Here is a 25,698-nt window from a genome sequence, read left to right on the forward strand (position 1 = left end):
GCCCTGTCAGAAGCAAAACCTGCATGGGATTAATGACTTCTATCCATCAGTATATTCCCAAAAGAATCAAGAGAGAAACCCTACTGTCTGCTATTTTTTCTTCCCCTGTGAAAAAAAATGGATGCAGAAGATGAGGCATCTATATTAAAAAGTCTTAGATACAAATGCTGTCTCAAAAGATCATTATTTCTTTCCTTGGCAGGGAAACAGTGCCGGAGGAGAGACCGATATTGGGGAGTTTTAATTGTTGGTGCCAACACAGTAGACATTAGTTTTGACAAACAATGTTTGCTTTACCAACTGACATATAACAAATCTACTTGCCAGTGTAGTTGAGCTAGCAGAGGTCTTCTTGGACCAAGTAGAGAATTTAAGGTGGATCATTATCAAAGTATGTATAGCCAAAATCAGATCACTTGGGAGTCTCAGCAATAGCTGCTTTGCATAATTTCATGTAGATATTACTGGTTTAGTGTTGAAATACTTCAATCTTGCTCACAGAATTTATAGTTTCATGTGCGTAGTTTCATCCTCTGTTTATGAATGGGAAAATACATATGCAAATACTGCTGCATCATGAAACCCCTTGACATTTGTGCTCATGAATGAGCCATCACCAGCTGTAAAATTCACAGGAATTGGAGGTCTGCAGGCATTGGATTTAGACCATCTTCCCCCTAGTTTCTCACTGGTATACATTAAAAATTATAAGAGAGTTTTTGGTATCAAAAGACATGATTAGAATTATGGTTTAGTATACACACTGAAGGCATCTGTGGAACCTAGCAACATTATGGGGATGGCCTTTTCTATTCCTATTTCTATTCATACATACTAACAGAAGAGATATGTTGTATTGCATATATGATAATTTTGTTACTCCTGCAGTACAACATTTTGTCTGATCTATTATTTTACCAAGTGACACTTAGACAAAGAGGTTGTGTTCTCTCTACAGAAGTCCTGGATTAGCATTGCCCCCCTACCTAATTTTCCTTAAAAAAAAAAAAAAAAGGTTTTTACAAAACCCACATAGCTATTGGTTGTTCTGTATCACTTCATGCTACAACACTACTCCATTATTTTACCTGGATGTGTTTGGAGGTTTTCTTTTTTCTATGTAATAGTTCTTGTATGAACAGCCACAAGATTTTTCTAACCCTCTGTCACCCTTGCTTTTGCCTTAAAGAAGCACAGAATTAGTTCTGTAGACACAGCACAGAGTTGATGGTGCAGTCTTTTTACTGAGACTCAGTCATAAGAAGTAGCTTTCTTGGTGCTGAACTATTACCAACTACCTTATATCTCAGTCACATCATCACCCCCAGGCTCAAAAATAAGTTCCATCATACACAGTGAAGGAATTGATTTCTCCACCATAACATGTGAATAATACTGCTGCTGTTAGAGGAATTTTGTTAAGGCTGTGGGTAGGGTTTTTTCCACCCATCACTGGTAGGTTTTAGCTTTGGCCAAATTAGTTTTCCTGTGACTAAATACTTTATTCCAAATCAATAGAGCAATGGGTTTTGGCTTGCCACAGTACCAGGTGTCTTTCCTGACGCTGTAGGGTTAGTGGTCAACAGGAAATTAACATACTTCACTGGAGAAACTGGAATCAAGTCCCCACACTGTACATATATTTCTGGTCAAACAAGGACATATAATGATAAAAATTTGGGTAGGGACCCAACTGGTGCTACTGTTGTCCCAACATTCATTAGCTTTTATTGCTGAAATGATTGATGTACTTGACAACACAGGTGGAACATGCCGGGTGTCAGCCAAGGTTTCTGTCACCCACAAGGCTATGGCAGAGCTTTTGCTCTGCCTGACTCTCTTTTTCTATCTCATCCCCTTCCTACATCATTAAATGCACTGAAGGAGAGCTTAGTGGCATGACTGAATAAATAGTGCTGATGCACCATTTTAGTACAAATGTGCCGACGCATGTAATCAGTGAGTTGATACCTGACTTGGCCAACATGTGTCATAGCAGCCTGACTCACATGGATCAGAAGATTTCTTTGCATTCCTAGGCTTTAAGTAAGGGCCATAAGTATTACAATGGGAGGAAACAGTCCCATTCCTCAGCCCTTGCTCTGAGCAAATCAGGCAGAAACCAGCTCCAGTTCAGAGATCGTGCAATGTTGAGCCCTACTGAAGACAACTATTTGGTCCTGGGGCAACTTTATAGGTGGAAATAAAACTGGCTGTTATGCCAAAACAGTTTTGCCATCAATATAGCAATGATGTTACCTCTTTATTCTCACACACTAACAAATATCTCATTGCCTGGGGGTGTCTCCATTTTGCCTTCACACAGAAGTCATAATGTGGTTACGCAAATAGCAGAGCTGTTTCTACTAAACAGTGCTGCAGCTGTAAATACACACAAATTGATTGAACAGAAGTAATACTTATCTTCTTTTTATTAAGCTGGACAGAAATATGGGCTGAATCCACATTCCTGGAGAATCACAGCAAGGCGGTGTAAAGGGAGATAGGATGCACGCCATAAGCTCCAAAGACACCCTGTTGCTAAAAGAGGGTCAAAAGGACTTAACTGAACATGGAGAAGAGAGGATTAAGATAGAAAAGTGGGGTATGTGTCTATAGAGAGGACAAGTCATGGAGAATAACAGAAATGTACTGGTCCTGAGCCTGGAGAAGAGCTGCTGTGGCGGAAAACATGCTGGCCTCCAGAATGGAAGAGAGTAGCTCTAGATAATGCTGACAACATGATACTGGATGTGAAATTGAGAGTTGCTGGAGACCAGAGCAGACATTTTTACAGTGAGAGGAACTAAAAATTTAGGAAATAAAGCTGATATTTTTGAGGAGAAAGATGCCTTGGGATGCAATCATGAGGATGTATTGAGGCTTTCAGAAGTTGAAGTAGACAAAAAACTTCTATGTCTGTGAAAAGGGTAAGTGGAAATTGAGAATTAAGAGGAATTAGAGAGGATGGTAATAGTCATTCTGCTTGTTAATTATGCTCTCCTTGGAAAGCATGGGCAAGAGCTCATGCAGAAAGAAGTATACGCAACAGGCATCATGTATATTGTCTACTTGGGGGAAGGATTTATTTAAATACAAGAGTGTGGTTTAACATTGTTAGAGAAAATAAATGTTTTTGCACTTAAGGAAAACTATCTGCAGGATTTCCATCGTGCATGCTTTTCAGTGACAGGTCAGAAAGAGGTGCGGGAAAGTCAGGATGGGGTTTAAAAGGTCTGAAAGCAGATGACAATCCATTAAAGCTAATGGATCAGAAAACATGAAAGGTCCAAGTGTCAATGCGAGAGAAAATTGGCAAATACTGAAAGAGATCAGATGAAGGCTGAAGAGGGAGAAAGTGTCTACAAAAAAAAAAAAATCAAAGGGAGTACTGTAAAATCATTTATGGGAAAGACACCAGTGATGAAAAGAATGAAACAAGACTGAAATTTGGAGAGATATGAAAGCAAAGAAATACACACTTAAGGGTTGGATGTACCGTCATTGTAGGAGCTGAGGTGGTTAGGGATGACTGGGGAACACTGCAGGACAGAGAGAACTAGCTTTAAAGACTTTAAAGAAGGTTGATAGGTGGGATAAGATGTAATAGGAGAATGAATGCAAAGAGAAGCAGCAGATGCAGTTTGCTTAAAAGCCATGAAGTTGGAAGGGAGAGAGGATGCACAAGAGAGGAGCCTGATAGATCAAAGACAGATGGGTTACATTGGAGAATATGAAAGAAAGCAAGAAGGGACAAAAAGAATTTAAAATAACTGGGAAGTGGTACGATAACTAACTATTACAGGCTGTATTCCGAGAGTCTGCAGAAGCTTCCTCATCACAGAACCACATTGCACAGATACTAAAGACAGTCTTTTATTTCTGTATTATCGGGCCACACGTTGCAGTGTTTTCATGCTACATTTTCACTTTTATAGATCAATATGACAAAAGGTATCTGTACTGACATGTCATCTGATTACAGGAAAAAAAATCTTCTTACATGTCAATAACCAGATGGCATTTTGAATGGAAAAAAACAAACCAAAACAAAGATCCTTTGCTTAATCCATATTCAAAGATGATTTCATCAAAATACTATTAGAACAAATAATGTTCTGTGGAAATGTGTTTGTTTTAGTCCATCTTAGGATTTACGTGTTTTAGAGATGAGCCGTTAAACTGTCAACACCTCTGTGACTATATAAAAAGATTGATGGGTATGTAAGTTGCATATAGATTGGAGATTGGACTAAAGGAATATAAATGCCTTTAGAAACCTTTGTATGCCAAATCCATCAACTGTTTGGCCAGAAAACCGATGTCTGAGAAACAGCCTCCTAAATCCACTGAGGAAGGACATCTGTACTGGTAACACTGTTGATTTAATTAAACAGTATCATCATACTAGCTATACTCTTCCTACTGGAAGAGGCTTTGAAGGTTTCTTAATGATTTGCTTTTGTACACTCAGATATATTGCTTTCATTTTTTTTTTTTGCTCTGTTGTACAATTTATGACACACCCTTCTGTGAGCCCCATCATGTGCTGTGTATAATCTTGTCTTTTTTACACTATAGTCACACAGGATTATTCATCAAATAACACATGCTCAGTACTTAACATGTGCACTGTAAAGCAGGGCTTGTGTGGAAACATGGTGCTCTGAGTTGTAATTCAGGCAGCCCCAAAGCTCCATTCGTTCTGGGATCTGTGTTTTGCAGTTCCAATTAGTTGACATTGCCCGAGCTTTGCTTGTGCACAGAAGTTGAGAGTCATGGTACAACACAACACAGCAGACAGCAAAGTTACTTCTAGAAAATGGAAAAGAAATGCCTAGTAAACTCTGGAGAAACCCAGTTCACCTCCCATCCCTTGACCCCCTCGGTCAAGAATAAAAGGTTCTTCTTTAAGTTTTGCACTGGAGAAAACAGAGCTAGTAGACTGTCGAGATAAAAGTCTAATGTGTTTAAAAATGAAAACAATTTCCAGTGTCAGTACTCTTTCTCATTTTTCTTTTCCACTTTATGTCACTGTAGTCATTCTCAAAGAACAGGCCATTAATCCTGCTTACAATGACTGATGGTCATTTCAGCTGCAAGAGTGAGGTCACTGGTTTATGGAGGTTATAGCTGCCTTTGGGAACACAAGATGATGAAAGAGAGTTGACTGACTTTTTTGTGTAATTTGAGCATACTGGTTTTCATTTAAAACAGAATTTTTGAAATTCTGTTCCAACTGTCTTTACAGGAGCCATTAGTTCTAATTGAGAAGCAGCACTGATGTTGAATGGGAAACAGAAAAAAGGGTGGAGGTGGAATCAAGTGGCATAAACCAGAGTAATGTACAGTATGAACAAGGGCTAACAGTACTTCCAAGACAATGGAATAATCTGCTTTCAGTTAATGAATACAGAAACTTGTGGAAAATATTTTTATATGAAAACTAATAGCAATGCGCCCCATTGTTTATTTAAATGTAAATCCTTGAAATGGAACTAAAAGATGCGTAACTACAAAGGGTCTTTTTAAGTTGTCATGGGTTAAGACTGACCCCTTCCTGAGAGTTGGGGGCTCAGAGGTGATTGGGTGCCAGGGCAGTGTTCCCTGGAGAGCCAATCACCCCTCGTCTTGTTCGCTTCTGCTAAAAAATCACATATACACAGCCACTGGGAGCTGTTGGCAATTTCTGTTGGTGTCTGCTGTGTGTAGGCGTAGAAGGCCAGGGGGTGGCTGGACTCCTTCTTCCCCCCCTCCAGGTGGGAAGGGGAGCCCTGTGGCCCCCAACTCTGCCTAGGCCAGAGTTGGAGGCAGCACTGAAATGAGTGTGTTTTGTGAAAGAAGAGACTCACAGTACCTGAGGTAAGAGGGAGAGGCAGGCCCCTTGCGAGGAGGCCAGGCCCTCTTCCTCCCCCCCGCAGCTGTGGGACGCTTGGGACAGTGTATAACCTGACCAAGCTGCCTGTGGCCAAGGCTAGGGGGCTTTTTCCCCCCACACTGCATTGAGGCTGGTGGGGGGTGGATTTTAAGGCTTGGTATTGAAGCTAAGCCAAGAGATGGACCGGAGGAGGAGGCTCGGTTGCCAGGAGAAACAGTTGTGATTCATTGCAACAGTTGGAAGAACTTCAGGCAAGAATTGGAGACAGGCCAAAGGGCTCGGGAGTTGCCCTACAGATGTTTGACTGGGGGCAGCTGAAAACTAACTCAGGGGACGTTGATAAACTGACTGAACTACAGCAGCCTACGAACCAAGATATGAGAGGACGGACTTAAAGCTACCTTCTTGGACTTCGTGAGGAGAAAAGACTGCAGCAAACAGCTGGAGGTTGGTAGGGAGTGTTCAGGGGCCCCAGACATCCCCATGAGAGAGAGACTGGTTACTTATCAGCCTGAAAAGGCTTTTCCTGGACTAAAGTTAAAAGGAGAAGCTTCAAAGGGACTGATAGAAGTGTAATTATATATATATATATATATATATATATATAGTTGCTTTTAGTTTGTACAGTATATTTATTTGTGTAAATAAATGTAAATACTTCCCCCTCTTGCCTGAAAGTTTTCTCTTCAGCGTTGAGATAAATTGTGGGAAGGGGTGGAGAAGCCTGGAAATTGGATTTTGGATTTCTAACGTGGCTCAAACTGCCACATAAGTGTATGACCAAGGTTTTGCTAGGAAGACTGGTATTTTGTGTTGCTCTGAGGGACCAGAGCAACCATGGGCAGACTCTTTCCTGATGTGGCATAACACTAGCGACAAAAGACACAGCAAACCACTATTTGCAGTGTAAGACTGATATAGCCTTTGGAATCTATAGATTTAAGAAAAGTGCTTAATTTCTTCTCTCTTTAAAAATAGTATAAACAATGGGGATAGCGTTTCTCATAGTTGTGCATTAGTCCACCCATAGTCCATCCATAGTACCTCAAACCAGCACTATATCTTGGGATCTATACAGGACTGTAGGAGGTCCAGCTCAGCTCCTGTTATCATATGTAGCCTTTCTTGCTGTCCATCCAGCCCCAGATCTTTTGAGAGGATGGATGTTTGAGAGGACTTTGGTCTTATTCCACTCAGTGGAGAGTTTTGTGTCATTTGATAAGCACATGGCCACAGAAAACATCAACCCTGAAAGCCTGTTACTAGAGACAGGGAGTTTCAGGATCAAAAGAAAATTACAAAGACATCTCAGGAGACTAGATCAGTAAAGTGAACTGAAGGAAGTTCAGTACCAACAGAAAATATTTAAAAACAAGTGTCTGCTTCATTACATCATGGAATAGGAAAAAAAGAGAATTCAACAATTGTTTTTAACTTCTTCTCATTAGTCAATTTTTACTCTTCCATGTACTTCAGGAAAAAGTGGATCTAAGACCAGGGAATGAGATATTGCCCAATTAAAGATTTTCCTTAAAGTTAACAATAGGGAAGAGCTAAGATCAAATTTCAAAACAGTGAGCTAAAGTTTGCGATATATGTACCTTGAAAAAATTTTCTTCTTAATGCTTTATAATAGTTAAAGTCAAATGAAAATAGCCTTTCCTTTGGTTTAAGTTTGAACTTTGTTTATTTGAGACAGTTTTTTGTGTAGCATCTCAGACTGTATGGTAACTAACAATATAAAACAACAATAACAATAAAATAACAATATAAAAATGGTGCTGGCCAGTTTGAGCATGTGGTTGATTTTGTGGGATTTTTTTTGGGCAATACAGTATATAGTATGTGCTTCTGGTGTGTTCAACAAACATTAAAAAATATAATCGTGCAACATATCTCACCATTGCCTCAGGCATGTCACAAACTTTAAATAACTAGGAAAAATAATGAAAAATAAAGGTTTGATTTCTAGCTCTGCAGAATTTAGACCATTGTTGTTCCAGTACAAAAAAGGGGAATGCATTTCGTTATCTCACCATTATTACCTGTGAAGAGGGAATGTGTAAAGGTGAAGCTTCTAAATGGCCTTATGATCTTAAACGACAGAACTATTTTGGTTTAAGGCAAGAAACCTGCAGCAAGACTTGCCAGTGTGATTACCGAACTGAAGCCTGGACTCAATGTACAATTTATATGTCATGAAGAACTATTTATAAGGAGCTGTAATTTTAGTAGATACGAATTGTTGTACAGGTTAACCACATCATCTCACCAGCTGTCTAAATCTGCTCTGGGAAGAAACAGGACCAAGCTGTTAAATCCTTGCTCTGATCTACTATATGGATTTAGAAGCTTATTAATTTTTTTTATGTGTGCTTGAGCACAGAAATACCATTACTTGTCATTTGTGATGAGACAGCCTTAGAAAAACTTCAGAGGGATAACTGTTAAGGGATTTCAAAAAACCTTAAAAAATGCCAAGGCGATGTATTCACTCTTTCTGTATCTGTAATGGTCACAATTGCTGTGATCACTTGTGATGCCCACTCTTGCCTGGTGCGCAAAGCCCTGCCCGGACATCTGGGTCCCTTACTACAATGGTGCAGAGTGTGGGGCTGAAGCTGTGACTCCAGTTGTAGCAAGTGAGTCTGTCTCCTGTACTGCTGTCTGTGTTGGCAGTGGTGTTTTCAAGTAACACAATATTTGATGGTTTGTTTTCTAAGCTGTTTATGTTGAGAGGCCAGACAAAGACCAACAATAAATGAGAAGAGACGGAGACAAAAGATGGTTGGTAGAAACAGGCAGGTGCTCTTTATTTCATGTGGCACAGCATTAGGTAGACAACCCAAGAAACAGTTTCTAACAAAAACCAAAGCCATCACTTCCAGGAACCATCCCCCAAACAAGGGTCTACTACCAACAGTGGCACTGAGATGTCCTTGCCTGTCCACTCTCATCTCCTCATAGTTTGTATGTGCTTAGGCTGTGTCTTAGCGGTGAGCGTCCTTTCCAAGGAGACTAACTTCTTATGACACAATATCTTTAGACAGCATACATACTGTGCAGGATCACCAGAGTACAACCTCCTCAAGCCATGCTAAAATATAATGCTAACTCTGGAGAGAAGGCTGTGTGATCGCCTCGTGTCTCTCTGAGGTAATACAATGCTGTTCCTTAGCTGACAACATGAGGGGCACCTGAGGGAGGATCGATATGGCTTCAGAGTCTATTTTTAAACTCCCCATGCAGTAGGGAGGACCTGGCATGCTGTCTGCCGAGACAAGGTGAGGACCTCCTCCACCCCTGGCCGCCAGCAGCACCAGAGAGCTGAGCCTACTGTCACCCAGAGGGATGAGAACAGAGATGCTCTTGGACTAGGAGAGGGCCATCAAAATTCACAACTAACCGGTGGTTAGTAGGTGAAAAGTGAGCAATGATGGGAGTTTGGGGGGTGTGTGTTACATCATTAGCACTCTGGATTTAAAGGCATGAAGAATGGCTGGTGGAAGGAAGATGTTTTAGAGACTAAGGGCAAAGCTTTAAAAGCCTCAGGATATTACTTTTAATTATTATCTACAGGTTATTCTCTCTATATATACTATTTTTTTTTCTAAATTATGAAAATAAACATTTATTAACAAGTCACTGGGTCAAATCCTGCTCTCCAATGAAGCCAAATCCATTGACTTCAATGAGAGGGAGCCCTGTGTAAACAACGAAGGGCAAATTTGGCCCTTTATGTCCTGAAAAGTCTGCTTGTACCCATTTTCTTTCAATACTGCAAGGAAATACAGATTGAAGGGTATATGTAATTGTTACATATATCTCTTAAACTACCAGGGGAGTGTCAATGAGATGTGGCAAAGGAGCAGAAAGAGAGAACCATAAGTAAGTACTGATTTAAAGACAATTTTATCCATATTTCAGAACAAATGTACTAAAAGAGAGTGGATCTGGATCAAGCCCTACTGTCCTTTACTTTCTAAGCAATGACAAAATCCTTCATTTAGCTTCAGTGAAATGTTTACACAACCAGAGAAAACAGAAGGAACCAAACAGTCCTTTTCCTTTGCAAACATCATATGCACAAAGGTGAACACCGTCATCCCTTCGGATGCTTTGCTAACTCCCACTGTCTGCACAGTGCAGCGTCAGCCGCTGAAGACAAAACACATCTACTGTGCACACGAGTAAAACCTGTGGTGTCCTACAAATGTAACATTTTGATGTTTTGAATATTAAAAAACTCTAGGTGCTTTTAGACACAGAACAATACGATTTTGGATGCATTTACCACTTTTATTTCACTATGCAGAAACATACATTCACCATGTGTTGTGATGCAGCTGACAGTGTAATGGACGCTATCCCTTCTGTGGGTATTAGAGCTGGACACTAATGAGTTTTTGGTGGATGTTCTGTACAGGTTAAGGCTTGACTCTGAACTAGATAGTAAATGCTGACCAGATTCTCAAACAGATTTTCTTTTTCCTCTGAGAACAAAAGGGAAATCAATAGAAAACCATCACGGTTATTTCAGATTAATAATTTTCTAAAGCTGCAAACTAAGTAAAATACAGATATTCTTTTTTTTTTCTCCAAAATAACTACATATAATTTACAAGGTTAGGATCTGTGAAGGGTGACTGGAAGCTGACTCTGAACAATGTTGACAAAAATCGGTAAAGTTAATATACTAAAATCATTACTACCTCATAGGGTATTCATTCAGGTATACAAAGCACACTTTGTAAGCATTTAAATGTTTTGATAAGAGTAGAGATTCATCATTGTTTATCGGGCAGTAATAAAACCAGATGAAACAAATATAAGATTCAAGTTGTTTACCGAATAAACTGTGTTATTGGCACATCTAATGTGTGGTAAAACATTATACACAGTACCTATACAGCTTCTAGCATTCTGGGGGTAATCTTCATTTACAATATCCATAAACAAAAGGCTTGCCACCTAACAAATTTTAATTTGTTTAGACTTTCAGAAACTGTGAAAGGCATGAACTGTTTATGTGTTACATGAGATCACTGTTTATATTGTTTATGAACGTGCAGGTATAGCTGAAAACTTAGACATTTTAAGAAAATTAAAAATGCTGCTTTTCTGTAATTTTATTGTTGCTTCATGCAATATTGTTTAACTGCTGCTGATTCAGATTGCTTTCTATGGGAAGGTATCTCTGCCAGTTTCTTTATTAACGGTCAAGATCAATTCTTCTGTACTGAAATTTTCCATAGACAGATACAAGTCAGTCATGTTGGAACTGAGACTCCGTATAGGCTCTCGTATTCCTACTGGTATGCATGTCTGGATTCATATGCAATCTAGGTTATTCCTGCAGAAAAGAGAATTGAGTTAATTATTTGAAGCAACTACTCTCTTACAAAAGATATTTTGTAACTTTGTTCATGTAAGAAAAGCTATTTGAAAATGGCATCATCCCAGTATAAGCAACTTGGACCAAATCCAAAGTCCACTGATGCCAATGGAAAGAATTAGCGACATCAATAGACTTTTAAGCCAGCCACACTGAGCTGTCTTTGAAACAATTAGCAGAATACCACAAGAATCACAGCTACTCACTCCTTAGTGACTGGTTCCATCTTCCAAATAAATAACTGACACTGAAATTCAGTTTTCTTTAGGGTCTGTATATCCAAAAGCAGAAGAGCCAAAGAGCTTCAAAAGGTGCTGTGCATTATACTCTGTTACTTACACCAAGTGCTAAGGAATACATATTGTTTTAAGAATAAAATGCTGCTATTGATTCCAACAAATCTGACAAGAAGCGTTTTCTTCCCCTTCTGCATACAGCATTCAAAGCAATTTGTGCAGTGGTGCTGGCATTAACAGCTTTTGCATAGCAGGTTAGTATGCATGGCATGTTTCTGCACACAGAAGAAATATAGGAATATTAAGATGTCTGTTTATCCAGCCACTATTGGAGAGCATGCCTTTACTGAAAAAAAGCTTGACACGAGAAAAGCTGCATTATCATCTCATCCTGATAAACAATGCTGCTTTAAAACATAAAATGTTCTTTCAAATACAAGAAAGCCAAGACACCCAAATACTGACAAACTAATTCACTGCGTTTAACAGCAAGTTGGACCATATCTTTGCAAGTTGGGAATTAAAACATAACTTGTAACATATCTGCAAGGGACATTTAAAAAGCAGCTGTAAGTTTTTTCCTTTGCATTTTTAAACCAAAATGCACACCTTTAAGAACAAATTATTTTTTGTTCTTAAATGATACGAAAGCAGATGATTTTTTATTACTTCAGAATTAGAAAATTAGACTATAACAAAGCATGGACAATGAGGACTTTTCAGAGAGCCAACGAAAGCAAATGAGTAGTTCTCTTTCTCCAGCTGGCACCGTTAAATGAAGACAGATGATTAGAGCTGAATGTGGTTTACTTTCAAATACCAGAACTGATAACCAACGCAAATGCAAGTGGAAAACGCCACTGAGAGAAAGCGAAGAGTTAGAGGTGAAATATGGTAGGAGAACAACATTTGCAACATGCCAGCCCAGTAAATGCCTAGGAAAATCATCTAATCTTCTTACCTCTGGTCAATCCTCCCCATCTTCTGGTGTGATTTCTGTCTCTTTATGTACCACTACTTTGGTCACTGACATGTCAGGGTGCTGCTCTTTGGCTTCTTTAATTGCCTGAGCCAGCGCCTATCCCAAGGAAACCACAGAAGGGCAAAAACAAAAAGGAGGTGGAACATGCATGATCAGTAGCAAGGTGGAGAGATTCATGAGATATTACACAATTTACAAATGGGGAAAATGATTAAAATATGAAATATACCATCAATGATTTAACTACTAATCCAGTTTAATTTAAGACATGCCAGTATGAACAGTATCTGCCAAAGCAGTATTTAGAAATGTTCTCTTTGGCAGTCTTCATGGTAGCTTTTTTAGCAGTTTATAGATTTTACCTGATCATGATCAATATCTGCATCTCCTGTGATGACTATTCTTTTTTCAATTCTTGTCTCTGAGATGCCTCCTTTCACAGTCTAGATGGGAGGGACAAATGCATGTCAGTAACTTTGGAGTGCTGCTACTCATCCAGAGAATGATCACGGCAGGAACCCAGACATGACTGGACTGAACTGGCTCAAACAGCACATGCAGAAAGGGCAACCCAGAGCTGCACCCTAAGCGGCTCTGAAGTCAGCTTGCTCTCAATGGATTAATGACCTCCCAAGGTCCTTCCGACACAGATTATTTTATGATTCTAGTCAATCTGCACATATATCAGGAGAGATGTTTGTATGTCAAAAATGGTAGGTATTTATAGTAAATTTGTCCCATGAAGAACAGAATGGGAATACAGACACTCCATACAATACAGGGTGGTATGGCCTCTGTATAGCTCGTCTACTAAAAGGTTAGTAGCATTAGAAACTTCACTGTAGAAAGATGAAATCCTGTCCCCAATGAATACTGGTAGGAGAGCTATCAGAGCACTAAGAGAGTTTCTGCTTAGGGAGGAACTGTTATTTAGATGCTGTCTTGGAACTTGGAAGAGCCAACATCTTTTGTCTTTGCAGCTACGAGCTTTCAGTCTGGCTGTTGGAGAGTTCCCCATGGTACTACCCAGAAACACAGCCATGGTGTCTGAGCTGACTGAATGTCCTGTTATGATTACATGGTACAGATTTACTATGTGCTTTCAACACCGTGCACAGGCAACAGCTCAGGAATGAAAGGCAGTATAGTCATGTCAGTGGAGCCTCATGTTCAGGTAAATTATTCCTTCCAGATTACCAAATGATGCCAATGTGATTATCCTGCTTCCAGTTCCAGATAGTATTTGCAGGTAAATCAAGTGTCTCTGCACAACAAGGTTTTGTGTTTGTAAAGACATATGCTAAATGTTCATGACTTTCAGGACTCTGGTCAAGTTTTTGGGTGATGAGTTAATCAAGTCAGTATAGCCAAAGACAGGTAAACGAAGACAGGTACCCAAAGCATACAAGATTTTGCCTAGAGAGCATACGCATGCGTCCACAATTTGAAATAAATCATGGAACTGAGCTTAAGAAAGCATGCACCTTGGTGAAAAAAGAGCTCCCTGTTTTCTGAGGACTTACTTTGGTGATATGTGTAGTAGTTGTAGTGCTGGTGGTTTCAGATGTGATAGTCTGTGCACTCATCAATACACCTGGTTCGGAGTCAGCACCGGAATCCACCTAGGAACCAGAAGAGAAAACCAGTCATCAAAAAAAGTGCTTCTGAGCACAGGGAGACAAGAACTGGACTGTTAAACTTCCCTGTTTCTACAGTTCTTCATAAAGTGAGCATCTAATGGTAGGGAGATAACTGCTATTAGGGTGATCATGTGTCAGTATTTCTCTCTCTGCATCTGGAGGCTCCCCTTCACTTCTGGAAGGACAGATGAGAAGCTGGCATTTTTAAATCTGTAGTTTTATCTAGAAAGGCCCTACACCAGAACATGAGAGTCACCCTCAGGTAAGTTATTCTGATGTACATCCTCCTCATGCCAATATTTAATACTTGAACAATTTAGAACAATTTACACTAAGGCATACACTTAAAAATGGGTAAAGAAACATGAGTTCCTTAAGGGCATATTAAATTAGACAGTGTCTTTTGCAGAATTTCTTACCTGAGAAGACTCATAAGTAATGGTTTTTGTTTCTGTATGGACTACTGGCACTTCTTTTGTTGAAATTTCAAGGTTTTCCCCACCAGGAACACTGCTGAAACTGATAGTCTCAGTCTTCACAACTGGTGACTGTGTGAACAAAAAACAAGGAATTGGAATATGGATTTCTCAGAAGGATTTTTTTTTTTTTGCTTGGGGAAAAGAAAGAACAACTAAAAAGTGCTCTGCATTTAACAAAAAAAAAAAAGGAGAAAATTATCTTCATTACAGTGGTACATACATGTATATAATGCTGGCAACACTTCACACTTCCCTGGACTTCATGAAAACAAAGTTCAAAAACATTCTAAAAACTACAAGAGGCAATGTTCACAACCCGAAAAATAGGAGATTCCCTCTGAACATCAGGAGACACCTTTTCACTGTGAGGGTGGCCGAGCACTGCCACAGGTTGCCCAGGGAGGTTGTGGAGACTCCCTTCTTGGAGATGTCCAGAAGAAGCTTTCTGGACATGGTCCTGGGCAGCAACTGACTCTGGGTGTCCCTGCTTGAGCAGCAGGGTTGGAGCAGATGAGCTCGAGGGCCCTGCCAGCCTCAACTGTTCTGGGATTCTGTGATTCTGTGCTTTCTTAACATGACGAGAGAATGAACCCTGTTCAGGGTTAGTCTTCTGCCTTCTGTGGAAAAAAACCCTCTGCAAACCAGCTCTTGAAATTCTGCTAATGGGTCTAAGGTAAGGAACCTGGGTTAAGACACTGTACACTTGTTCATAATTGTACCAAGCGTGGAAAAAAAAAATCTATTTCCTGTCTTTGAGGACATATGAACTTTGCCAATCTGGACAGACTTTCCCAAAGACAATGCCAGCTGATCTGGTTATCTGTTGCATAAAATACCACGAAATTCAGTATTTCTCTGTAGCATGAAAAGCACTTTTACATAAAACATGCATGGCGTTTTGCTAATGATGGAAAGCAGCAACAAGCCTTGCACATGCCATGCAAGGAGGAAATAAGAGGAGAAACAAACATGCTTCAAAGATGCAATCATACAAACTTGGCACACTTTACTTTCCATGACAGGAATTAACTTAGTCCACCATTGCCTATGTTCGCAATTCAGCACAGGCGTGAGTGATTTAATAACAAGTTACCTCAAAATGAGATTTTCTTTCCAAAGACTCTGAAAGTTGGACTGTTGTTCTGTGCTCCTCTGCTTGCTCACATGAAGCAGTGGCAGTGACTCCTTCCTGTTTGGTTCGGGCTTTCTCAGCCTCCTCCCTTTTTTCCTCCTTCGCCCCCTCAGTCCCAGAAGAGCCCTCCTTCCCTTTCACGCCAGCAGCCACTGCGGATGCTGCCTCAGCCTGGGCATCCAGCACAAGTCCAACCACTTTAGCAGGATCCCCGCCTGCATGCACCTCCATCCCATGTCTCTCCTTGACAACTACAGTCTCCTGTACAGCCTTCTTCACTGTATCCTGATGTGGCTGAACTGCTTGCTTCATGTCACTGGAAGTTATCTCCTGAGATGTCGTTGTGTCTATTCTCTGCAGGGAAGGAGGAAAAGAACACTCAGCATCAGAAGGAGACAACACTATTTGCCGTAGCTCCTCAGCTTAATGTACTGTGAACATAAACTAAAAAATGGGTATTATATTTTGCCAATTTATTTCTCTCATGTTGCACGGATTTGTTCTCAGGATGTTATCAGTACAGTAGAAATGCAAAACAAAGCAAGAATCACAACTTTTAAAAGTGAAGAGAAATGTCAATGTCAGTGTTTTTCTCATTGGTATTTCTGTGGGAGTTTTATAAAGGCAAAATACAATACCCTGCACAATGACCAAAATAAAGTGAAATGAAAGGAAACCTGGTTTGTTTTTTTTTCCTTTTTCAGTGAAGTTTCTGTTGTGATCTCTTGTAACAAAGGAAAAGGCACATGAATACATGCATTACTTATATAGTTCCAAATTGTGCAAAAAACCAGGAAACAACAGAAAAGCAAAAGTAATTGTTCTGTAGTTATAACACTGATGGAGGGAATCAAACGGCCACCTGAGCCCAGCTATGGGAAGTTGAAGTAACCCCTCCTATGAACTCAGTCGGTTTTCTGGCAGACTCTATTAGAGTGAAGATATCTGAACCATCCAAGGTTTTTTCACTGGTGGACTGTTTAGTCTAAATAGACAAAGAAATGTAGAGTCATACACAGAAGAAAGGCAGACCCACATGAACAGACATATTAATTGCCAAAACTGAAGGCAGAGACAGAGGAAAAGGAGAGAAGGTTGCAGGGGCACAGAGAAGTTGGAAACGGGAAAAGAATGGGAAAATAAATCAGAGCAAATTCATAATGGCTGTAGTAAGCAACAGTTTAAAAGCATAGTTGTTAGCATTGGCATTTTGCTGGTTCAAGCAAATCTTTTTTTTTTTCCTTTTATTAACAAGCCACAGCAGCAATAGTACATTTCAGTAACACGGATCTTTAAATAAACCAGAAAGGTTGAAAGCCTTATATAATGTCTGTTTCAGACTGTGGAACAGATTCAAAGTATGAGAGAAAAAAAATAAGCTGGGTTGGCTGCTGTCAACACAAAGCCAGGCAGCAAGAGAACCAAAAGGTAGGGCGGTGTGAGGGGATTGCCTAAAAGAAGTCATGCTTTTATCTTTAAATCGTGGCATGAAGTCAAAGCCACTTGTTACCACCACTCTTGATGCAGACGACTCAGTAACATAGTGAGCAGTAGCAATGGTAAATGGCTGTTCTCTGGAATATCTCCACTCAGACAGGCTCTTATCTGTCCAGGCAAACGCCCCTGCTTTTACAGCTTCACTGCCAAGATGCTCCTCTGCTTTGCCAAGCTGTAAGCTTCCCAGTGTACCATGTAATTGCAAATCCTGGTCCATCTTTAGTGTCTTTTTCAAACTCTCCTCTTCAGGACTTTGCAACTGAGATTCTGCTTCCTTTATGGGTGTCAGAGAGTCGGACAGCTTTCTTTTTGTGCTCTGCATGTCGGATCCCCGCCTGGCTTTCTCATCAGTGACGGGCTTGAGAATTTCATACTTGGCCACTATTGGAATGATTTTCACAGATTCTTGCACTTCCCTTTCCATTTTTTGTGAAGTTTCTACTGAAGTCTGTACTGCTTTCTCGCCCTCTTTAGCTTTACTTGTCATGGTTACAATTTTCCCAGACATGGTATCATAGGACTTTCCTAGAGTGAACATTTTCTGCTTATTCTCCTCATTGGATTGTATTTCGCTTTCCAAGTCCTCAAAGCTCTGCATTAGAACGGTACTGGATTTTAACATCTCAGGTGGAAAGGTAGTTTTACCGCTCACAGTCACTACCTTGTATGCCAGATTTTTTTCCGATTCACCATCAACTACCTCAGAGGGTATTTTGTCTATAATAACCCAATCCTCAGTGCCCTATATTTGAGATATAAAAGCTAAATTAGAATATCTGAAGGTTTATCTGTACTTCAGGAATACTAAAGTATGAAGACTTCTAAGAAATCAATGCTGCCTCTTCTGAAACCATATAACAACTTTTACCATTGTAGTTCTTAAAGCAGTTATCAAACAGACAAGCAGAATCACCTTAGGCATATGATTTCTTTGCCTATTGTCTCCCCTCAGAGGCCCATATAACGTGGACACAAAAAATATTTTTTCCACACTATGTTTGTATTCGTTTTAAGTGGTATAGCATTTCAGGGCATGTTTTAAAATGATGATTGGACTCATCCTGGGGTTAAAAATCACATATCACAGAGGTTCATAATGCTACCGTAAAAGAAAAAAAATATTACAAAAATAGGGCAAATAAACCCATTCAACTGTTCCCCGGTTGTCACAAACACACTGCTGATGAGGTTTTATAATAGTATGCATTTGTACGTAGCTGTAGCCTGCACTGAATTTCCTTGTTTACATTAGAATAACTTCAACCCTCTTCAGAATTGTCTAAATGGAGCAGTACAACACAGTTAACTGTGTAAACTAAACATACTACTAAAGATTCTGAATGGAACTTAATTGCAGCATCTTTTTCCCTCCTCATGCAAATATGCTATGTGATTTTCTTTGATTATGCAATCAGCACCCAGCTATTTGACCTTAAGACCATAATTTCTGTATTTAACTAAACAAATGAGGTAGTTTAAAATCGAATGAATTAAAAATAACCTCTAGGGATGATGGGATACTTTTCTGGATAATGATTTGATGAGAAGTAACCAAAGTGCCAGCAGATTCTCCTTCCTGCAGCTTCTTCTCTATCACACTTGGCTAATAGAAAAACCAATAAAAATACAAAGTTCACCATCACTCGGCATAATCTAGATTCACTTGATAATAAAAAGGAAATTCATTCTAGTGACAGAAGTGCCCCATTCACCATAACGTTCTCAGTGAGGTTTATGCTGGAAATGCATGCACAACCACAAACAACATCCACAAACAGCACCGTGCAAGTAGATTTCTAACTAGCAGAGAAATCAGTCTCCATTAGGAAGACATAAGCTCTGGAGGGGACTCATTCCTCAGAATTTTGTCCCCAGATTACATCTCCATCTGAAACTTATGAAATAATAATAATAATAAAACATATTAAAAAGGGAGGGCTTGGAACGGAAAAAAAATAATAAAATAATAAATAATTGCCATCCTATTTGACTGCATTTCAAGAAAGTATTGTTTGTTTTTACCTGCATTTCAAGGAATGTAGTACCTCCCTTCTGCAAAAATATGAGTTTTTCTGATTTTTCTCTTTCTTCTTTGGTCTAATGTCAGGGGAATAAATTATTTTAGTAAGCGGAGGGTATAAAGTCCACTATACAGTAGCTCATCATATTTCTCTACACTAAATATTATTAACTGAATGGTAAATTAGGAAACAGAATTAAAGAGAATCATTTTACAGTAAAGAGGTTTCCAATAAGAAGTGAAATCAGTGCCTCTCTGTGGTGAATGCGAAGTTGTCACAAGCAAACCACTTGTGTAGTACAAAACCCACTAAAACGAGTAATACCTCGGTGTGGATGCACTGTGTTCCTTTCATCTCGTGTTGTTCATTTAACAGTGACTGATGCTGAGAACAGGCCCCTCCACCTTCACCCTGGATGAGGCTCTCTTCTGAGTTTGCAGCCCTTCCTGCTGAAGCAGGCACAAGGTGTGCCCTGCAAAGATTTCAGCACTCCCTGCTGGTATAAGAGGCCTCAAGAGTCCTCCTCCTACACAGGAAGCTAACCATTGCTCTATTATCACTATAATGAGACACTGAACTCCTCCTCAGTTTTTTATCCCATCAGTGCCTTCTCAGTGCTGTAAGAATAGTATCTCTGCAACTTGACCAACTGGGAAAATTTTAAATGTTGGTAAGACTCCACTTCCTAAGCCTTTTGGTAAGACTCCACTTCCTAAGCCTTTTGAGCCACCTTCTCAGCCAGCCACTGTTGCCATTTGGCCAGAGAAAGCAAGTCTCTACAGAACAAAATAGGTTTCTTGCTAAACCCTTTCTAGCCACTTCAGTGGCTATGTGATTTTCTTCGACTATGCAATCAGCACCCAGCTATTTGACCTTGCACTTAGCCACTTCAGTGGCTAGTGCACTTAATAGACATGCCAGTGGAAGTGTTATGACTGGCATGACAAAAGCCTATACTCAAGAAGAAAGGCAGAAATTTAAAGAGGAAGGGGTAAAAGCTCATCTCCCTGACTGCGATGAGATGCATAAAAGTGTTGGCTTGATCCAATCCAGGTCAGATTAAACATTGTCAAGGAGTTTGTTAATATGTTTGCTTTCATATTCTGCAGCTATCGGCCACCATCATGGCAGATATTTAAAACTGTATTTTTCATAAATAAAGAAGAACGAAGTATTTCCCCTACTATTGTAACAAACCAAGTGGGTTTGCACATTTTGAAAAGGCATATTTTCCCTTCTGTTCTTGGTTTTTTTTAAAATGAAAGAGCTACAGGTAACAATGCACTGAATACAATTTTAAAGTGGATATGCTAAATTAAATGTGTAACTTCTTTGACTAGCAGAAGGCACTACCTAATGAAGTTCTATATGCTCTCTGCCCTGACTGCCTCTGCATTTCTTGGTAAATATCAAGGTGCTAAATTTGACCTATGGATGACTTCAGTTTTCTCCTGAAAAATTCCTCTTTCAGCAGGACATGTGAATTGAAACCACCCTGCTAAGTGGGACCAAAAAGGATGGCCAAATGTTACCTACAGCAGGGGCCCCTTTTTGCCAGAAGTCACCTCAGAGTTAGTCTCTGATAGCTCAAATCCTCTCTCAGTTTTCCACAGAAATGCCTTCATTTGGGTGAGGTTCTGTGAAATAGCTGTAGATTAGTTAGATACATTGCTTTTGAGCAAGTCATTTTCTACTAGTAAGATAAGAGATACCAGATAAGGATAATTCTTGCCCTTTTCCTTTCCAAAAGAATGGTTAAATTAGGATGTGTTTCCTCAGGGTGAAGCCTACATAACTGTGTAAGCCTTTGCTATTGCTTGTGTGTTTTAATTAAAAATTGTTATTACATTTCTAAAGTAATAAAGACATTAAACAAACAGGGTGGTGCTATTTTAAGTTTGCTTCCTCTGCAATCTGATTCAGGCTCAGCTAGCTACCTGCTCCCTTTTCATCCAGTCCTTACATCTTTAATATGTTAAATGCATCCTGTCCATTACATTTATAATTTTATTTTACAGTTTTCTTTCATGAAAGAAAACCCGTATTTTCAACTACAAGCAAACTAATCTGTTCTAGGGTCTATTATGATTCATGAACAAGACGGTAGGAACAACACTACGACTCCTCTGTGCTCCCCACAAAAGGGAAGCTCGGGGTTTTGAGTCCGCTTTTTTAGGTATTTTAATTCAACTTGATGGCCACACCAGTGGATGTCTGATGCCTGTATCAGCCACTGGTTAGATGGGTATAATGTGGGAGAGGAGGAGGTGACAGCCTTTTTCTTGGCAATATCCCTTTCCCTAAGCGGAGAAGCTGACACATGCTACCTGTGTGCCTCCACAGATTCCCTTCTCCAGAGAGCTGTGGGACTGCAACACCAACCTCTGAGGCTGAAAAGCAGAACAGCCTTTCCAGCCAATTTTTGCTGAGTTCCTTACAACATTACATCAGTGCTGTGGGCACAGAAGCAAATTGCACATCTTTGCAAAATGCTAAGACCACTTGCATTATTGGTCTGTAATGCTAAAACCAAGAGGTAACCATAAAGATGATTTCTGTAAGGTAAAAACCAGATATCCATCCACAATAAAATAAAAAAAAATGAACTTTCATGCAAACCACATGAGCTTATTTCTTTTTGCTCCACTGGATTTTAACCAAGATGCTGTCTTTTTTTTGAAGATCTATGTATTTTACTGCAACATGAATGTTGCTACCCCTACATGTCATTATCTACCCACAAATTAAGTAAATTCCAGCTTTTAAATTCACAAGTTTCTTACAAACACTTCAAAGACCACACAGTAATCAGGATTTTTTCACACATGCACACTGCATAGAAATGCAGACACTGAGCAATCTGCATTGGGTCTTCAATGGAACAGTATCCAGCAGACTGCAGCGACCCTTATGGAACTGGCCAAAGTGGTCTAATTATCATCATTATTTCTTCCCTGTCTTCAAAGACTGAGAGAGTTCTGCCCTTTGCTCTGTATTTTCTTGTCAAGCCTGGCACCATACCCCCATCTGTCTCACTACACTGCTTCTCCCAGTCAGTCACCATTATTTAAATTTTCTCTCCATCACTTTCACAGTTTCTTTCATGCATGGTTGGACTTCCTCAAGCTCACCGAAACTGTAACGACAGCTCAGAGAGACCCAATTCTGCCACACAGCTTATAGTGAATTTCATTCTCTAAATACATATATATTCTTATATATATACTATATATACTTATATATATGTTGATAGTATCTGCTCTTCCTTGCATCTAGAGCTTCAGTCCTGAGGAAAGGGGATGCCTGCAAGCAGGGAATAGCTTCTAACTATGGCCTCTAATCTACTGAGGGCTGCTATAAGTAAAAATGAATAGACAAATACACAATGAATCCTTTCAGCTCACGCTGACCTCTTCAGGCACTAGTGGTTCAATCATAGGAGCATCCTCCTGCCTTGCTGCAAGCCGAACGGGAGATGTGGAAAGCCTCTTCTCCCACTCATTAGACACAGTCGTTTCTGTGGAGGTTTCCAAGAAGGTGCGTTTCAACTCGCTTATATTGGTCTGATGTTTCATCAGATCTTCCTGGGTTTTGTCTAGGTCCTGGACAGTTTTAAAAGAATAGAGCAGTTTGTGATACATCCTAAGCCAACCAAATTTTAGAGCCAAAACACACAACTTGGTTAGTATAGAGGGAAGTAACAGCTCAGGGAGCCAGGGAGCACAGCACTAACACAACACTCTGTGAAAATGTGGCATTTTGAAAGATAACAGCATAGCATATCTCGTACAAGTGAGTATAAATACACTCTTAAGCTCTTATCCAGAGCTTATCCATATTGCTATAATTTGCACCTGATCAGGAGGCTTCAAACAAACATACATATGCGCGTGGAGGCACACACATATACGCACACGCATATATCTGTATTTATAGTACAAGTTAGAGGAGTCATCATAATCTGAGAAAAAAAATAATCTATTAGGAGGTGGGAGTACACAGTTCATGCATCATAGTGCAGATCCACAGTTTACCACTAAAACTAACACACATGTACGTACATGCACTGGTATATACCAATACCAACCTCTAACATAAGATTACTATGTTTGACATACACATTTTCACCCTGTATTTGCTTAATCAGACTATTCTGAAAGAAGTGAAAAAGAAAGGGAAAGGTAAGGGACACAGTATTGAAAGGATACAAAATGCTGTTTCTACACATTTCTTCACAGAGAACCGACAGTAACATGCTGAAAGAGGTGAACACCTCCACATTGATACCTGAGCAACATCTAGGCCTTTCGTTTCTGTACCTGTGCCTTTAGATCTCCGTCCTCCTCTTGATCCGACTGCCAGCATGAGAAAGATTGGAAAACAACACCTTACCCACTCATATCAATTAAGGCTTTATGGACATTGGTGAGAGGTACATACTGGGTTAAAATCCCATTTTCTCTACAATAAGGGCTTAAGGAGGAGTAGACGCACTGGCTTTGCACAGTTTTTCTAACTCAGAGGAAACCTCCTCTTCTCAAATTTGTTATTTGTTAACAAAGCGGTATAAAACCCTTTCCTTTTATAAAAATTGCTACACTCCACATCCATAGATCTCTGTTTATGGAGCAGCGGTTGCACCTTCTCACCAAGGTCATGGCTGGACTAGTACTGAAAGGGAACAGCAGATTCTTTGGAATTCCGTAAACCCAGAGTTTACACATATGGTATCATCTGGGCAACAAGCAAAGCTTTGCATAAACTCGCCATGGGCAAACAACCCGCAACACTTTCTACAGAAGGAAGCACATTTTATTTGCTTGAAATGCTATTTTCCTAAGCTCAGCCCCTTCCTGTATTTCTTTAATTTTATTTCATATTTAGCCTGTATATAATCTTTCAGGAGATAGGTCTGCAGTGGTGGTCATCTGGAATGACACAGACATCCCATCCCCTTCAGTGCATGTTTTCTAAAGTAATGCCATAAGGACTGCCCCAGCAACCCGGTTTCTGAGGGTGCAATTTTCAGGTGGCAAATATACCACACATTTTGAAAATCAGGTATCCGTAAGGAAAACTGAGGTTTGTTATATATTCTCCTCTAAAATAAAGAGGGCAGCTACAGAGATGAACATACATTTTTAAGTAATAAAACGAACATTTTAAATGTCACAATTTTATGATTACGTTTTACTTTCTGGAGGGTTCAAGGCCTGAAGCTATGGGAGTGCAAGAGGCACTTCAAAGGATTTTGTACTCCTGACTCGTCTCAACAGAGTTTATGTTGTTGCCCTGTTTGAATTCTTTTAATGTCTGTGCTGATATTTTATCGTCAATTTTTCATATTGTCCTAATTAGTCAAATGACTCACGGGAAAATCTGTTGATTACTTTATAACTCAGTTCAAATCTATTCTATTTACAGCCAAGGCTGAATTGTCCTGATATGTCATACAAAAAATTCTTCCTTGACAATAATTTTAACAGTCTCAAATATTAATGAGATCCTTCTGAAAACCTACGGTAGTGTTTGTGGTAAGACTCTGTCTTCTAGCAGATGTCAGACCAAATTCAGCTCATGTTTGCAACTGCAACCATATTAATTATGAAAGCATTATATGCACTTCAGTGAAGTCACATAGGGTTGAATTTGTCTGCGCAGTCTATGTACTATGTTGTGGATATGAGGCTTCCCAGTGCAAGGAAAATATAAACATTTTACGTTCCTCCTCTGAAGACACTACCTAGACTAGTGGTGTCAATATGTGAAGATGCCATGTGAAATTAAATTCAAGGAAAAACTTAGGTATTTATAATGTGGAAATACCCTTATTCAGTAAATTTGAAAATTGCTTTTAACTGTTTTTTCCCCACTCTCTCACTCAGGCGGCAGAGTGTAAGCGCAAACAAACAAACAAAAAACCCCAGGGAACGATCTGACCAGCACGACCATCCCGGTGGGGCGCACCAGTGTGTGTGGCACTGCCACTGCCCCACTATCTGCACAACGTGGAGGCCTTGCAGTTTCCAAACTAAACTCAGAAATAAGAGGAACCCGTAGGGAGCACTGAAAACTCAACTCCCCCAGCAAAGCTGTCCCACTCGCAGGCACACACATGCACACACGCGCAGAAAGGGATCCTGAGCTGCCGGAACAGACATGCGGTTTAGCCCCGATGCCCAGGGTTGGGAAGAGACAAGGAAAAACGCTCTCCCCTGCCATAGCTGGGTGCCGGCGACTGTACAAACCTCAGTGGCAGTGGTCTCACCATCAGCCGCAGTATCCGTCTGCTCACTGTCAGTCTATTTGGTTAGACAAGTAACCGGGTCCCAAGAGGAAGGCAGGAATAAAGAATAAACCCAGCTCATCAGTACACGCGGCTCACACGGGGAACTGTTAAACTCAACATCCCTGTGAACTGCATTAGCATTGCTTTTC

At 40.0% G+C, this 25,698-nt stretch overlaps 1 protein-coding gene across 29 annotated transcripts in view; it reads right to left on the reverse strand.

The window, feature by feature from the left end:
* Window positions 1–8,663: 8,663 nt before the first annotated feature.
* The window catches only part of EPB41L3 (erythrocyte membrane protein band 4.1 like 3), a 140,138-nt gene continuing 123,103 nt past the window's right edge, over window positions 8,664–25,698 (reverse strand). For 7 of the 29 annotated variants that reach the window (XM_017832188.1, XM_017832155.1, XM_017832227.1 and 4 more), the window contains 14 exons: window positions 25,509–25,562; window positions 23,580–23,615; window positions 23,348–23,413; window positions 22,671–22,862; window positions 19,262–19,336; window positions 18,741–18,842; window positions 17,253–17,981; window positions 16,605–16,727; window positions 15,704–16,096; window positions 14,551–14,679; window positions 14,015–14,113; window positions 12,854–12,934; window positions 12,471–12,587; window positions 10,157–11,231 (listed from right to left, as the gene is read on the reverse strand). In XM_017832188.1, the coding sequence (XP_017687677.1) occupies window positions 12,477–12,587; window positions 12,854–12,934; window positions 14,015–14,113; window positions 14,551–14,679; window positions 15,704–16,096; window positions 16,605–16,727; window positions 17,253–17,981; window positions 18,741–18,842; window positions 19,262–19,336; window positions 22,671–22,862; window positions 23,348–23,413; window positions 23,580–23,615; window positions 25,509–25,562 (2,190 nt within the window). In that variant the 3' untranslated portion in view covers window positions 10,157–11,231; window positions 12,471–12,476. Of the gene's footprint in view, window positions 11,232–12,470; window positions 12,588–12,853; window positions 12,935–14,014; window positions 14,114–14,550; window positions 14,680–15,703; window positions 16,097–16,604; window positions 16,728–17,252; window positions 17,982–18,740; window positions 18,843–19,261; window positions 19,337–22,670; window positions 22,863–23,347; window positions 23,414–23,579; window positions 23,616–25,508; window positions 25,563–25,698 lie in introns of all 29 variants that reach the window. The other 22 variants (XM_017832310.1, XM_017832303.1, XM_017832362.1 and 19 more) reach the window with 16 other exon arrangements.

Source organism: Lepidothrix coronata, unplaced genomic scaffold (assembly GCF_001604755.1).
Source record: "Lepidothrix coronata isolate B3197 unplaced genomic scaffold, Lepidothrix_coronata-1.0 Scaffold6, whole genome shotgun sequence".
In the NCBI taxonomy this organism is placed as follows: Eukaryota; Metazoa; Chordata; class Aves; order Passeriformes; family Pipridae; genus Lepidothrix; species Lepidothrix coronata.